At 43.4% G+C, this 15,052-nt stretch overlaps 2 protein-coding genes across 9 annotated transcripts in view; one reads left to right on the forward strand and one right to left on the reverse strand.

The window, feature by feature from the left end:
• Positions 1–12,002, reverse strand: part of DCAF5 (DDB1 and CUL4 associated factor 5) — a 100,355-nt gene extending 88,353 nt beyond the window's left edge. Inside the window, exon 1 of one of the 4 annotated variants that reach the window (XM_037503557.2) lies at positions 11,646–12,002. In XM_037503557.2, the coding sequence (XP_037359454.1) occupies positions 11,646–11,859 (214 nt within the window). In that variant the 5' untranslated portion in view covers positions 11,860–12,002. Of the gene's footprint in view, positions 1–7,089; positions 7,200–11,645 lie in introns of those variants that run through there. The other 3 variants (XM_037503558.2, XM_037503559.2, XM_037503561.2) reach the window with 3 other exon arrangements.
• Positions 12,003–12,386: 384 nt separating this feature from the next.
• Positions 12,387–15,052, forward strand: part of EXD2 (exonuclease 3'-5' domain containing 2) — a 63,478-nt gene continuing 60,812 nt past the window's right edge. For 4 of the 5 annotated variants that reach the window (XM_037503565.2, XM_037503562.2, XM_037503564.2 and 1 more), the window contains exons 1-2: positions 12,387–12,795; positions 13,145–13,256. The gene's annotated coding sequence lies outside the window, so the exon portion shown is untranslated. The remainder of the gene's footprint in view (positions 12,796–13,144; positions 13,257–15,052) is intronic. The other variant, XM_037503563.2, reaches the window with a different exon arrangement.

Here is a 15,052-nt window from a genome sequence, read left to right on the forward strand (position 1 = left end):
TCTCCTGCCACCTGCTGCTCCCCTCAGCAGTGTACTTCTTCGGTCTGCCTGTTCTGCTCTCTGCTCTGGCTCTGGTGAATTCTCTCACCCTCCTGCGCTTCAGACTGTACCCCAGTGCTTGTATAAATAAATAAATAAATCTTTAAAAAAAAAAAAAAGCAACATCACACAGGGAGATTTAAAAAAAATTAAAAATGCACAAGTAAACAGTAGAATAAGAACATTAAGAGAATGTATGTAGAAAGGAAATAGTTTATTAGCCTCTCAACTTCGCATTTTCCTCATGACTCTAGCTTTTTTAATTTTTCCTTTCTAGTAAGACGGGACAAAAAGTTTGCCTTTCAGGCTCAATCCAGTACCATAAAAATGTCAGCTGAAAGACCTGGCATGGAAAGAATGGAGGCTTGGAAGCTTTTCCACCACAGGTATTCAATGGTGAATGGGAGAAGTTAAGATATGAGGTTTTCCATTTTACCAGAGTAGCAGAAAACTCAGATGATTCTAAGTAATGGCCATATAATTTATAATCCAAACTAGAACCTTTTTAAGAATGAAAAGAGCACTCATATTATGCCAGGATAATGGGAAAATTGGACAGTCCCAAGTAAACTAGGAAATATACAGTCACCTTAGTCATAAAGGACCCTAGCAGGCAACAAGGCAGGCAGCGGTACTAGAGTTACCTAATCAATGATATCAGACAAGCTTACCTCCCATAATCAAACAGCAGGAACTCCAACAGAAACAAAGGGCGAAGATGGGAATCAGCCTTTCTGCCAACATCTCTACCATTTGGATCTATTATAAACCTGTCAATTACTTCAGAGGCCATTTCTCATTGATTCCTGTAAATCCCAGTCCGCTGAAATATAATTTCTATTTTAAAATTGGTACTAATAGGAAAACAGTACTCAAAGCATATGGATTTGATCTCCGAGCATACCAACTCTGTGACCTGAGAGGTACAAGATATAATCTCAGGCATTCAACACTGCAAGGTGCAAGGAACAAGTAAGGTAACAAGGGAAGTGTGAGCCTCCCTGGTGGGGCAGGGATTAAGACGCAACCTATGAAGCTGTCCGCAGCCTCCACAGCTGCTACAGCACGAGTTTGATCCCTGGGTGGCCAGGGAGCTACCCACATGGCGCAGCAGACCTCCCCTGTTTCACCCGCTGCTCCCCTCAGCAGCGTACTTTGATCCATCTGCCTGTTCTGCTCCCCACTCTGTCTCTGGTGAATCCTCTCATCCCCTGCATCTCTGGCCTGTACCCCAGCTCTTGTATGTTTAAATAAATCTTGAAAAACCAAACAAAAAAAAAAAAAAAAAAACAAGGGAAGTGTGACATGAAAGCATGGGAAGAGCAGATAACTAAAGTGACAAACTACTATTGTCATGTCTTTCCTTAAATTCCTGACTTAGGAAAATTGATGTGAAAAGCAAATGGAATCCAAGACCAGAACCTACAGAGCAGCCCTCCCTGTTCACCCAATCAGTTAAATAATCTTAGAAATGAGATATCTTCTTTTTCACAGAAGGCATGGGAGTGAAGTTGTTGGTGACAAAGGTTAAATTTTACTTACAAGAACACTACAAGTTCAGTAAGAACTACTCCCATTTATCATCTGGTCTAGGTAGGAGTCTTATCTTCCTTTATGATACTGTGTCAGTGAAAAAGTGCTTCCAAATCATTTACCACTGCTATTCGGGGAAATAATCCCATGTTACATTGCTTAAACCTTTATCCAAAATGTTCTTTATTGTGGGGTCTTCCTGGTGATCCAGGGGTTAAGTCCAGAGCTACCATCTGAGTTTGATCCCCAGCCAGGGAGCTAATCCCCCTGGAGCAGCAGCCCTATCCTGTCTCACCCACTGCTCCCCTTAGTAGTGTATTTCAGTAAATCCACCTATTCTGCTCCGCACTCTGTCTCTGGTGAATCCTCTCTTCCTTCCCCCTCCCTGTACCTCTGGTCTACACCCCAGTTCTTCTATGCAAAAATTGAAAAAAAAAAATTTAAAAAAGAACTTTATTCTGAAGAATGTTGTCCATGTATGTCCAAGGCATAGACCTTTTCTCCCCATTCATAATTACGAAGATACGGGTTTCTGTTGCTACTCAGCCAAATGCATTCAATCAGCATGCTTTCAGCAAATATCAAACTCAAATTGCAGACTCAGTAAATACATATATTCAGTTGGGCTAATACAGAAGAGGTATCAATTTGGTAACCAGAGTACATCTGTTGCTAATTAGACTAAAGTGATTTCAATCCAGGGTGAAGTTTGTCATGTAAACTATGGAAACAAACCAGAAAAAAAAAACACAAAGTATAAGAAAGGAGACATTAAATGACTGCCAAGACCCAAACCCAGGTGAAGTGATTTCTAGCAACAGAGATCGTTAAGGGGTGAGTACGAAAGCTGTGACCACAACTATGCTTACTGACTCCAAGTCCACAGCTCCATCCGTCCCCTCAACCCTAGTCCCCTTTCTCTGCTTATACATAAAGGAAGAAAAGCAATTAGCAAAGTATCAAGAGTGAAAGTGCAAGAGATGAGTATATATAGGGGAAAAGTCAGATCCTTCTAAATGTAACATTCTAAAAATTTCAAAGCATTTATGAGCATGTCTCACATTCACACAAACCCAGGTTGGACAGCGCAGCTCCACCACAGCTTTCACAAGCTTCAATTTCTCTAAGCCTCAGCTTCCTCATATGTAAAATAAGGATTATAGTATAATCACTACCTTAGGAAAGTTTCTTTTAAGTATTAAATGTGATCATGCATATAAATGTGCTGGATAAATGACTTACTCATATATTATCTATTTTCATTAATAAGCACTACTTTTTATAAACAGGACTGTCTCAATTGAATTCTAGGAGAAGCCTTCCTAATTTTGTAAATGCTAGGGAGCAATACAGATTTTGAAGGATCAGCAGGGCATGTGAGATGAGAAACAAGTTTCAGAAAGCTTATATTATGTTGGCACTGGCAATAAGTGTTAAAGCTGAAAAGAAGAAAAACTTAGGAAGCAGCTATTGGAACCAAATTCTCTACAAAGACCCAAGTAATAAAAATCTACTTTCCTCTCTAGAATTATATTTCACTTCATTTTAACCAGAAACAATTAATTCTAATATCTATTTTCTCCACTAATGCCCTACCTGTTATCTGCATTATGAACCTTCAGCATTTATCAATGTCTTTTTTGATTCCTTTGCACTTAGTTATGATAATTAATATAAAACTTCCAAATTCCCTTATATTTTTAGACTATACATAACACCGGCTATTTTCCAAGTGGAAAATAAGACTTATAAAGTGTTTAGGGAAGGGCCTGGCACATGCTAAATATGTGTTTTAAAATGATTATTATATAGTTAATAAAATTAAATACACTTAGTGTGTTCTCATTAAATATTTTTAATGCATAAATAAGCACAAGATATCTGTGTGATACAAGTTAATTTTATTTACAGCAAAACACAAATACAATTGATTATCTAAGAGAAGAAACTAGAGTTATACATGTGCAAGGAAACTGCTAACAATTCATTAAAAGAGAGCCAGAAAAGGTGACCTGTCCCTATAAGAAAAGGGAAAGGAAAACATAAAGAGGCGATTTAGAAGTCGCCTGGGAGTAATGAGCCCAGAGTCCTGACTGCCAAGGACTAATGGAGCCACTCTGGACAATTCACCTCTCTGTATCTCCAATACCTTGTACGTAAAATAAAGATATGGATTTAAGCTCATGAAAGACTGCCCACCTTTTGTTTTTGCCATATCCATATAAAATATTCACCAGTTTTCTTTGTTTAAAATTGACTTTTAAAAATAAAATTGACTTTTAAAAATGTATTATCACCTTAAGCAAGAAATACATTTAAAATATTTTATACGTTAGTTAATGTTCCCAAAATGTCTAAAAATAAATGTTACTATTAAATTTTAAATATCATTCAAAGATCACCTAAACAGCACCTTACACTATGACTACAATAACCTAGTCCTTATAAATTAATAAATTTTTAAAGGACAGAATTGAGTAGAAGAGAAAGGCAATTTCATAATCTCACAATATCCCAAGGGTTAATCCTAACAGGTTAATAGTTTTTAATTATGACGCTTTTTTTAATATAAAAAGGTACCAAAAATTGAATTTAAAATTGATCCCTTTTTAACCTATATAATCATTTAAATTAAGATTTTAGTTTATTTTGCCTTAAAAGGTTTAAATTCCATCCTAAGTTATCTAAAATCAATTCTTCTTGAAATCATGAAAAAGAAAAAAATGTAAATGAAGCACTATTAGCTATGAAAGTGCTGTTATAAGCATGCTGTGTGCCCTGCTGGATCCATGAGCAAATAAATAAAACTTCCTAAACCTGGAATTCAGAAAAGCAGCATCTATCTGTGTCTTAAATTTTACTGGTCAATAAAGTCCCCAACCTAAATGACTGACTCTACTTTACTATTAAATCTATCACTAATCAGTACGTGATCACACATTTGTACCTGGGCTAACACCTTTCAATGTAGTGGCCAGGATACATAACTGAGGGCCACTGCTCTTCTTAGGAACTCTTTGTAATCAAAACTGCATTGGCATAAGAGAAGTCAGTGAATATCCTTTGAACATCAGTGAACACAGGACTATTCTTTGACATGCTAACAATGCTTAATGAGACTGACAGTCATCAATTAAACCTCACTAGATTGTTTTAAAGCAGAAGTGACACACCCAGGCATACTTCTAAATTTGGAAAGCTTTGATAGGTAACAATTCATTAACTGAGTAAATGGGTAAAATGTCTATGTTATTTTATCCTTATGATATGATCTTTATAATTATCATAGCAATGTGCTACAAGGCCATCTCTATGAGCTTTCTTTCCTACCAAAGCTCAAAGGCAAGAGGATTCTTGCTGTATTAAGTACTGCAAAACAAAGGAATATCGAGTATCAAAGTATCATAAGCAGAGGAAAAAGTTAAAATTGTGGGCCTCCCTGGTGGCACAAGGGGTTAAGCACCGCGCTGTGAAGCAATCCGCAGCCACTGCAGCACGAGTTCCATCCCTCCCTGCCCGGCCCGGGAGAAAACCCACATGGCGAGGCAGACCTCTCCTGTCTCGACCGCTGCTCCCCTCAGCAGTGTATTTCAGTCAATCTGCCTGTTCTGTTTCCTGCTCTGTCTCTGGTGGATCCTCTCACCCCCCACATCTCTGGCCTGTGCCCCAGCTCTTGTATGCATAAATAAATAAATCTTTTTTTTTTTAAAAAAAGGATGAGATAATGTTACAGATAAGTAAACACTCATCTGTAAGCTTTTTAAGAGCATGATTTATATCTGATTCATTATCTTTGTTCTTACAGTTTCTGCTGTCATAAATAATATGCACCGAATAACTATTTGTTGGACTAATAACTGGACCAAAGAATAAAATTAAACACCTTCATAGCAACGGATTATCACTAATTAGAAAGCTCAGAAAATCCAGAAATTGATTCCTTCATCACCTTGTCAAATACATGCGCAATCAAAGTTTTTCAAAGTCTGGCATCTGCTGTACCACTGGCCGTATTTCTCCTGATAAATAGCTGGACCAAGAAATTCATTGATGGGACGTTTCAATAAAGTCATTTCAAGTATTTTCTGGCTAAAGTCAAACACTTCACCTGTAAGTAATATGCTCTTAGATAAGTTTACAAAAAAAAAAAGGTTCCATCAAATGTAATACAAATAGTGATTTGGCAATAGAAAAATGATTGGTAATTAATGGGTTCAAATTAAGCATATAGTTATTATCATAGCTATTATTTCAGGCAAAAAATGTTTTACAATAAAAGGCAGTATGAGTGGAATCACACTTATTCAAAAAGCATTTTTAACAGTTCATCTCATTGAGAACTTTCTCACCTTTTCCCAATATACTACTGTATGTATCAAGTGTAATGAATGTTTGATGTTGAAGGTGTCAATCTCCTAAATGCTTTTAATGAGGCTGAAGTGAAACAAAAACAATAACAAGAATTAAAGCAGCAGTTGCAACCAGAGCCAACAAGCAAGGCCCTGGTGCTAAGAATTTTACACCTATTATTTCATTCAAGCCTCACCACAACCATGTGAGGTATTATTGTCCTTATTACATGAATGAGGAAACAAAGAAGATAAGTGATTTGTCAAAGTTAGCAAATAGTTGAGTTTGTATTCACCCCCAGGCAGTCTGACTAGATTCATGCTCTTAATCTTTCTCTCTCTCTCTCTTCTCTCTCTCTCTATATATATATAAAATATGTAATATATATAATAATATATGTACTCTCCATATATGTGTAAAATAAGCTGTTAAAAGCCTATATATGTTAGGGCCTCCCCGGTGGCGCAGCGGTTGAGCGCTGGGTTGCGAAGCTGCGCGCGGCCTCTGCGGCGCCGGTTCGATCCCCGGCTGCTCCCCGGCCACCAGAGGCGGGTCCCACATGGCGCGCAGACCTCTCCTGCCGCCCGCTGCTCCCCTCAGCAGTGTACTTCGGTCCTTCTGCCTGCTCTGCTCCCCGCTCTGGCTCTGGTGAATTCTCTCACCCTCCCGCGCTTCTGACTGTACCCAGTGCATGTATAAACAAAACAAACAAACAAACCAGCAAACAAATAAATAAAGCATGCCTCTATAAAAAAAAAAAAAAAAAAAAAAAAAGCCTATATATGTTATATATATATTATAATCACCAATGGAAAGAGAAATAGTTATATGAATGAGCAAGTAATTAAATACCTCTCCCCATTCACAACTCCTACTTAACACTTTGAAACCATATAGTTGGTATTATTTGAAAAATTTCTCAAGATGATTTTCCTACATTTAGTCATAAGCATTAAAAGAGAGATCATAATCTTTCACTGTAACTCAAAACTTCATATTTATGAGCCACTAATCTGCTAGCTCTACAGGTTCCAACGCCTTTAATATCCATTCAGAGGAAACAATATGCCAGCAACTTTCATCACCAAAGTGCTGAATATGTTTGTTTACTGCACAAACCATTTACAAGATATTAGAAGGTAGAGTTACAACCCAAGTTAGACTTACAAAGAGCTACATTCTGATTGGTCTTCCAATCAGATCCCAATAAGATGTTCATCTTCTTCCCAAAGAAGAAAAGACTTTAAGGAATCCATTCTAGGGAAAAGGAGAAGCATAAGAGGAGGTAATTTAACCTACTAGACAATCAAAGACATAAAAGGTAAATCCAGGATTTCCCCTAAATATGTGTGCTCGCATAATCTCCTTGATGCTATCTTTCAACATACAGTATCACTCAACCCTCAAAGGACTACAACACATAAATATTCTAAAAGACTGTCATCATGAAGCATAAGCTGATCTTCATAAAAAGTAATGTTTACTCAAACCCGTATAGTTTACGAAGTACCTTCACACATAACATTTCATTGAATAAGACAGGTATTAGGTAGTGAGGGCATTGTTACCCATTTTACAGATGAGGAATGAAAGTGTTATAGAGCAACCCCGATATTAAACGGGTTCCTGGCTGTGGGTCCTCACCCGCGCGCTTTAAAGGGACTTATGAATACCTACTACAGACACACACAAAAAGGTTAATAAAAGGTTTATTTACAAGAGGAAAGGAAATAAGGAAAATGTACAACTCAGGGAGAAAATAGGGAAATAAAGTCTTTAATGCGTCCTACCCGATCCGACGACCTGGAAACCCAAAGTCCCTCTCAGAGCTGGCCGGAAGCTGCGAGCTGGTGGAGAGCCCAAAATGGGGTCCCCCAAAGCCCACGTGTCCGCCTTTTCTATCCACCTGGCTGTTTAACCCCACCCTCAGGTCCCAGCCACCTTCCCTTTGGTGGTGATGGGATTTGGAGTTCCCAGTGTCTTTGGCTTTGACCTGGGGTGGGGGTGGAGTCCACAAAGCCTATATGGAAATAGCTTTGGGACATCCTTTTCCCCCTAACAAAAGGATTTACCTAAATTCATACAATTTATGACTGATAGAGCCTCCAACTCAAATCATGTGAAACCAAATTCCAGGCCCTTTCCATAACCAGATTGTGCCTCCTCATTCCACAACAGAAAGTTACAAAACTATCATCTCTGTCCCATTTGCACAGGGTCCAGTAGCAATGCTGTAAGAACAAGTATCAGCTATTAATGTAATAACTACAAAATGGAAAGAAAACAAACTCAGCATTTTCTGAGTTTTTTCCCCAACCTATACTTTGCCTAATGGCATCCTCACAACAGCCCTTCAGGTAGGTACTGGTATTCCTCTTGCATACATCAGGAAACAGACTGAACAGGAGCAACTTGACTAAGGGCTACACATTAAACCACGCAGCAGTGATTTTAACCATGTGTCTGCTATACCACACTGCCTTACATGATATCACACCAATGCCCTTTTTCTGATCAGTGATAAAGAAAAATACTTTTTAGGTTACAGTATTTTAATATTTTAAAATAACAAAAAAATCCTTCTCCCACTTGTTGCTGTCACTCACTTCTCAGCAGAGCACCTTTTCTTCTTCCTGATTTTATCTTAATATCTGCTGGGATTAGCTCTGGAAAAGCCGCTAGCTGTTAGCATAAAAAAAAATCCATGGCATCTTTAACAAATAGCATTTATTAAGGCCACAGGAATCACTTAACTATTGTGTTTGCTCAAGGTCTTAGTTAATTATACAAATCCTATGTGTCACTTACAAGAAATGTGAGCTTGCCCAAACAATTAAAAAGTGAAAACCGTGAACAAACTATGAAAAAAAACTATCCTTTTAATCACTGCTTCCTGAGGGTTTTAACCAGTCCCAACAATATGTATAATAGTAATCTTATTGTCAAATCTGTGATTGTCAAGTTTAAAAATTATTTTTTGTATTTAAATTGGCATACCATATCAGCACTCTATTAATAAAATGTATTTCAGTGTCAAAATTTTTAAAAAAAAGTAACGTTATTACCATCACACCCATTACTGTGAAAAGTTGGAAACAGGTTAGCTTCAAAATACTATGTACCCCTCTCCTCATGTATTAACTGCTCAAAGAAGACAGTGACAGAAAAAAAGAAAATGTAATCACACACTTTAGTTTTAAATTTGCGAAGGACTTCCCAGAACAAAATTTAATTAGCTTTAACAAGCTAAAGTGTATTTATGATTCCCAATGGGGTGGGGGCGGGCTTCCTTATCTGAAGCAAACAGGAGGAACTTTTAAGTTAGCATAAATTATACTCATAATGGAAGGTGACCAGTAAAAAGGGATTTTAAACTAAACTCGTAGTTCAGGGAACAAATAAACTAAGTCTACCAGGGCTAAAAGGAGAGGGGCGAGTGAAAAAGCAGAAGGAAGGAACAAGGACGGGAGTAGAAAAAAAGGAAACAGGAAAAACTGAGCAGGAGGAAGTGTAAGGGAAGGGGGAGGAGTAAGCGGCAAAGAAGGCTAGGCTCAAGAAAGCACTGCTGGAGATGTGCAACTAAGCTCACATCCTACTTTTCTTACAACTAGGAAAGGAAGAAAATTAATTCCCAGGACCACAGGTTTGCCAGATACTGTCCTCTGGAAAGAACCCTCCTCTTCTACAGAGCAGATTTAAACTAATGGAAATAAACTGGGCAAGACCAGAGATAATGGAGTTCATTTGAGAAACAGGGAAGATCCTGCACAACGGTAACTGGTGATGATGGAGAGAACTTTTTAATGCTAAAAAAAAAAGTGTTAAATTTAAATGAGTGAATTGTGTGGTGCGTGACTACCTTAATAAATCTGTTATTTATTAATAGTATAGTAAATCGGGCAATATATGACTGTACTTCCGATTTAATAAACAGTATTAGTTCGGTGTGTTAAAGAATACCCCACCAAATTTCCTCACCCACGAGGGTGAGTTTACTTGTGTCTGGAAACATCTCTGTTGGAATACATCAGTCTGGGAAGGGGACAGGAATATTATGAATACTGAAGAAGAAAAGGGGGCGGGAGGGGGGGGTGCCGAGGTGGGCTGTGAGTGCTTTAAGAGATGATCATCCCCCATTTTTGCCCTTGGAATTCTGGTTGGCGTGGGGGAAGGCAGCTTTTGTTTGAGGTATGCCTTGAGGTAAAATATCAGGTTTCTTCAGGGAATGATGAAGGGCCAAAATCTACCTATCAAAGAGAAAATGATCCGGGGTGGCAAAGTCAAGTCCGTTCCGAAGAAACCCCAGTCGGTTTATCGTGAAATGATCGCACACATCTCATCTCTGCTAATCCCAAATTGGACAGGCTTGCCCGGTCACTTCCGACCGCTTCTCGCGAAGAAGACGGATGCTTTGCCGCGATCCCAGAAGTTTCTGGCGAGTTGCCCATTGACGTAAAATAGAAAACTGTTCGGGGACCGGCCTCGGTGCAGCGAAGCGCCACGTCCAGCCCTGGAATGCCCCTTCCTCCCTCCCAGTGCAGGCAACGGGACCCGGCAGGGCAGGAGACGGGCTGGAAACGCCAGATCACGGGTCTTCGCCCTCCACCCCTCAGCCCCTCAGTTTTGGGGACCAGCTCCTAGCGTACACCCATCCCCGCTCGCCCAGCCTCGGTCCCGCGACCCCCGGGACGAGCGCCCCCAACGGCAGCAGGCGCGCCTCCCCGGGGGCAGCTGTCGCCGCGGCCCGCCCGGCCCGGCCTCCCCGGGAGCAATAGGCTATCGATTCAGCGGCCTGTCGCTAGGAGCCCCGGGAGAGCGAGGCCTACACAGCCCGGCCGGAGCCCCGGCCTCGATTTCGTCCCTTTCCCCCACACCGGAGGGGGTACCCGGGGGCAACCGAGCCCAGCTAGGCGGGAGGGAGGAGGCGCCCAGACCACCTGCGACGGCAGCCGCGGGGAAGGGCGGTGCGGGCTCGGGGCTCCTGCCAACGCGCCTCCCGGGGTCGCCCGCCCGCCCCCTGCCTCGCAAGTTGCGCATTCAAGTTCACACCCGCGCCCCTCAGTCCCCTCAGCCCCGGCACTCGCGAGTCCATAATAACAACAGGACGCGGAAGAGGCCCCCGCGGCTCCGCGGGGACGGAGCTGGGCCCTCAGGGCGCGCAGCGGGCGACCGCCCTCCGCCCGCCCGCCCGCCGGCTCCCCCTCACCGCCCCCGCCGGCACGGGTCGCCGCCCCGACCCTCCGGCGTCCGGCCCTGTCACCGCCTCGGCCCCGAGGCCCCTCGGCCGGGACGCCGGCCCCGGGGGCGAGAGTTGCCCGGGCCGGCGGCGCACTCGGCCTCCTCCCCCTCCACATCCCCCAAGTGCCCCCCGCACCCTTTTAAAGTGCGCGGAGGAAGAGTTTCCCGTCAAACTTTGCCGGGCGGTAACCTCGCCCCCCTGCCCAAGCCACACTTTCCGGGCCGTCCTCAGGAGCCAGCACTTTCCACTCGGGATAAAGCGAATTACGGACCTGTCAACCATTTTAGGCCTTTTTTACAGAAGACATCCTCTCCCTCCTCGCCCGCCCGCCGCCCTCCCCCCGCCGCCGGGGCTTTCATTTGACACCCACTCTGCCCGCCGCAGAAGGGGGGTGGAGGAGGGAGGGTGGGGACGGAGGGACGAGGGGGGGCGAGGGCCGCGAGGAGGGGCGGGGGGCGCGGGGAGGGGAAGGAGGTTGATTTACCTGAGACCAGCCACTGGCCTCCATTGTTGGAGAATTCAATGGCATTGACACAGCCGAAGTGGCCGAGGAGGTCCTTCTTGTAGAGGTTTCTGCAGCCCCGCAGGCGTCTCCTCTGAAAGTCCTGAGTGAGCAGGGGGTCCCCATGCAAGCCCCGCTGGGACAAGAAGCCCACCACTGACCTCATGCTGCCCCCCAGGCCAGCTCTCCTCTTCATGCTGGAACCGCCGCCGTCGCCGTTCGCGCCGCCGCCCCTCCCTCGGCCTCACGCGCGGCCGCCGCGCTCCCCCACCCGGCCCTCCCCCCGCGCGGCGATCCGGACGGTTCTTTAACCAGCCATGGCAGACAGAGCGAGGTGTGCAGACGCTCGGCGGCGTTCGCGGCTTCCTGACGGCCGCCTCCCTCCCCCCCCCCCGGCTCCTCCCTCCCCTTCTCCGCCTCCTCCAGCAGCTGATCCTCAGCTGCGGCCGCGCTTCCGCGCCGCGCGGCCCTTCCGCCGGCCCCGAGCCCCGCGCCCGCGGGCGGCGCTGCCCCTCCCCCTCCGGGCGGCCGGCCGGGGGCCCGCGGGCGGCGCCTCGGCTTTCCCGCCGCAGCTACCGGGCGCTCGGGACCCCGGTCGCGCCGGCCCGAGAGCCCGCGGCAGCCCCCGGGCGCCGCACTCTGGGAAGTTGAAGGCGCGTAACAATCAAAGTGGCGGCGAGGCTGCGGGCTCGCCCTCCTCACCCCGCCCTGCGCCCGCGCGGGTTCGGGTCTCCCACACCCCCCCCCACCCCAACTCTCCTCAGACCGGGAAACGCGGCCTGAGGTGATGAGGAGGTGGGGGGTCGTCCTGCGTTCGCCGCATCCTTGAGCACCTATGCGAAGGGATGTGGGAGTGAAGGCTGCTCAGTGCGGGGAGACTGCGTGGGGATTTTGTCAGTGTACCCGACCTTCCCCCTCCTCAGCCCCCCAGAAGTTGCTGGCGCTACCCCTCCCCCTCCAAAATTCAGTTCTCTCGCCCTTCCTCTAGTCCTTCAGTGGAAAAAGCGAAATTGTTTCACTGGTAGATAATGGAGTGGTATATGGGAGAAAGCGATTCTTCAGTGAGAAAATTGCCAAAATCGAGTTAAGAAAGCTCTGAGAAGCAGAAAGTACTTCTGTCCATTAGTTCCAGGTACGTTTGCAAGACACAAGAAGCATTATTTGAAAATCGCAATATATGTTATTTAATTGGTGCACTGAGCTCCTCGTCCAGTTCTTGAGTGTGAAGCTCAAGAGGCAGTACAGCTGTTAACCAGCAGCTGCGTGCCAAGGCCAGCAGTAGCTGCACTTCACTTTGGTGGGAGCCTTCATTGACCCCAGTGAAGAGACTGGGTGTTAAATGCTTTGGAATGCTATCGGATAACAATAAAAAGTCCCCTTGTAGTGTATTTTTCCTAGAAGTAGTGTATTTTTCCTTTGCCATTCAACTGTAATAAGCCATTGGAATAGCCAGGTATGTCGGTTTTGCCCTTTCAATTTAGCCGAATTTCACCCTCTGCACCAGAGATGGCACAGCTGCATGAACATGGAGGACAGTCACATGCATCGAGCAAAATCTTGAAAAGATTAATCACACTAGGAACAAATAACCAAGTGAGTCTAATTTAAAAGTCAAGGTTGTAACAAATTTTGCTGAATTAAACAGAATCCACCAATTCCAGAAATGATGGTTTTAATAGAATACTGTTTCCCTAAAAGGAAAATGTATGGAGTTTCCTTTTAAAAAGTTTTATTCTCAGGATGCTTCAGAGGGTTTGTTCATTATACTAGCCTTGTAAAGATCACAGTAGCATGCCAACCTATTGATTTTTAGCACCCAACAGCTTTTTTTCATAGCAATATCATAATGCATAAGTAAACATTTAGCTTCATGATTATATCATAGTGTCCCGTCCCAGCCCCCCACCCCCCCCACTGTACTGTAAGCTCTCAGAGAGCATGTCTGTCCTGCTTGTGCGTATATGTCCAGGGCCAGCCAGTGCTGGCAGTGAGTGGCCATTCAAATATTTGTTGAATACAAGAATGAACTTAGGAAGTATGGAGGAATTTGAAGTGAAAGGTAATAACTTTATTTTTTTTTAATGCACTGAGTTTAAGGTATCTGTATTTCATTCCAAGGGCGACAATTTCCAGTCCAATTGCTTGTCTCACTATTCCTTTGCTTGACTTAGTCCACACATTCAAAAAAGGGAGTCTCTGGTTCCTTCCAATTAATAGGACATCCCTTCTAAACACCTTATTTGCCTGGGATGGGGGAGATGGGCACAGTCATGATGTGGTGCAAGTGGCCTTGTCACATATGTGACCCACCCTCTTTTCTCCTCTTAAGCACATATCTTTTTTCCTACAACTTTAAATGTGACTCGCTTTCCCCTAATCCTAGAATGAGCTGTCCCATTTACCTCACCCTAAAAATAAACTAGGATCTGGTCACATGCCAGTCCAATTCTAGGACTTTGCTGGAAACTTCCTTAACTGTTCATTGATCAACCAGACAAAAATGTGGTACCACTAAGCCTGTTTATATCTTACTCTGATTCTGGGTAGCTTTTTGTAAGGTGAGTACATAAAATCCTCCCTTTTACCCTTAATTAGGATTGGCAGATAAAATCCAGGATAGCCAGTTTGATATGAGTTTCAGATAAACAGGGAATTATTTTTAGCTTAAGTATATCCCATGTAATATTTGGGATATACTTATTATATGTAGTGTATCTGAAATTCAAATTGAATTGGGTATCCTATATTTTTAAATCCGTATTTATTAAATTTGGCAACCCTACCTATAATATAATTCAACTTTAGAAGATAAAGCCCCCTGATATCTATTTGCTTTTATTAAGAACTTAATATAGTCCCTTGTGTCATTAATCACAAATTAGTATCATTATACATAATTATATAACAACATTTAATCAACTTCAGTGACCACATGAGCTTGGTCTTTCTGATTTGGCTATACTGTGTAAGAATAACAAATGAAATTTGACTCCTGAGTAATCTCCTCTACACAGAATATGTGGAGAAAGAGGGGAAAAATAAAAAATTCTTAATTTTCTTACTGAGATCTACAGACTTCTGTACATTAACGTTCATACTTAGGCAGCCTTCAGATGCTTTTAACATTCATTCTGAAAAAACTGAGATTGGAAATAGCATAACTTGGAAATCCTTATTTAATTGTTTCACTATGGGTTAAATACTGATCAAAGGTAGAATTCCCAGGAATTCATTATTCTTTGAATTTTATTTTGTTTGGCCCAGCTATCAATGAAGAAAGAGTGAAGAGGGCCTCCCCGGTGGCGCAGCGGTTGAGCGCTGGGTTGCGAAGCTGGGTTGCGAAGCTGCCCGCGGCCTCTGCGGCGCCAGTTCGATCCCCGGCTGCTCCC

The sequence above is a fragment of the Talpa occidentalis genome, unplaced genomic scaffold, assembly GCF_014898055.3.
Source record: "Talpa occidentalis isolate TD23 unplaced genomic scaffold, MPIMG_talOcc4v2.1 talOcc4.11, whole genome shotgun sequence".
In the NCBI taxonomy this organism is placed as follows: domain Eukaryota; kingdom Metazoa; phylum Chordata; class Mammalia; order Eulipotyphla; family Talpidae; genus Talpa; species Talpa occidentalis.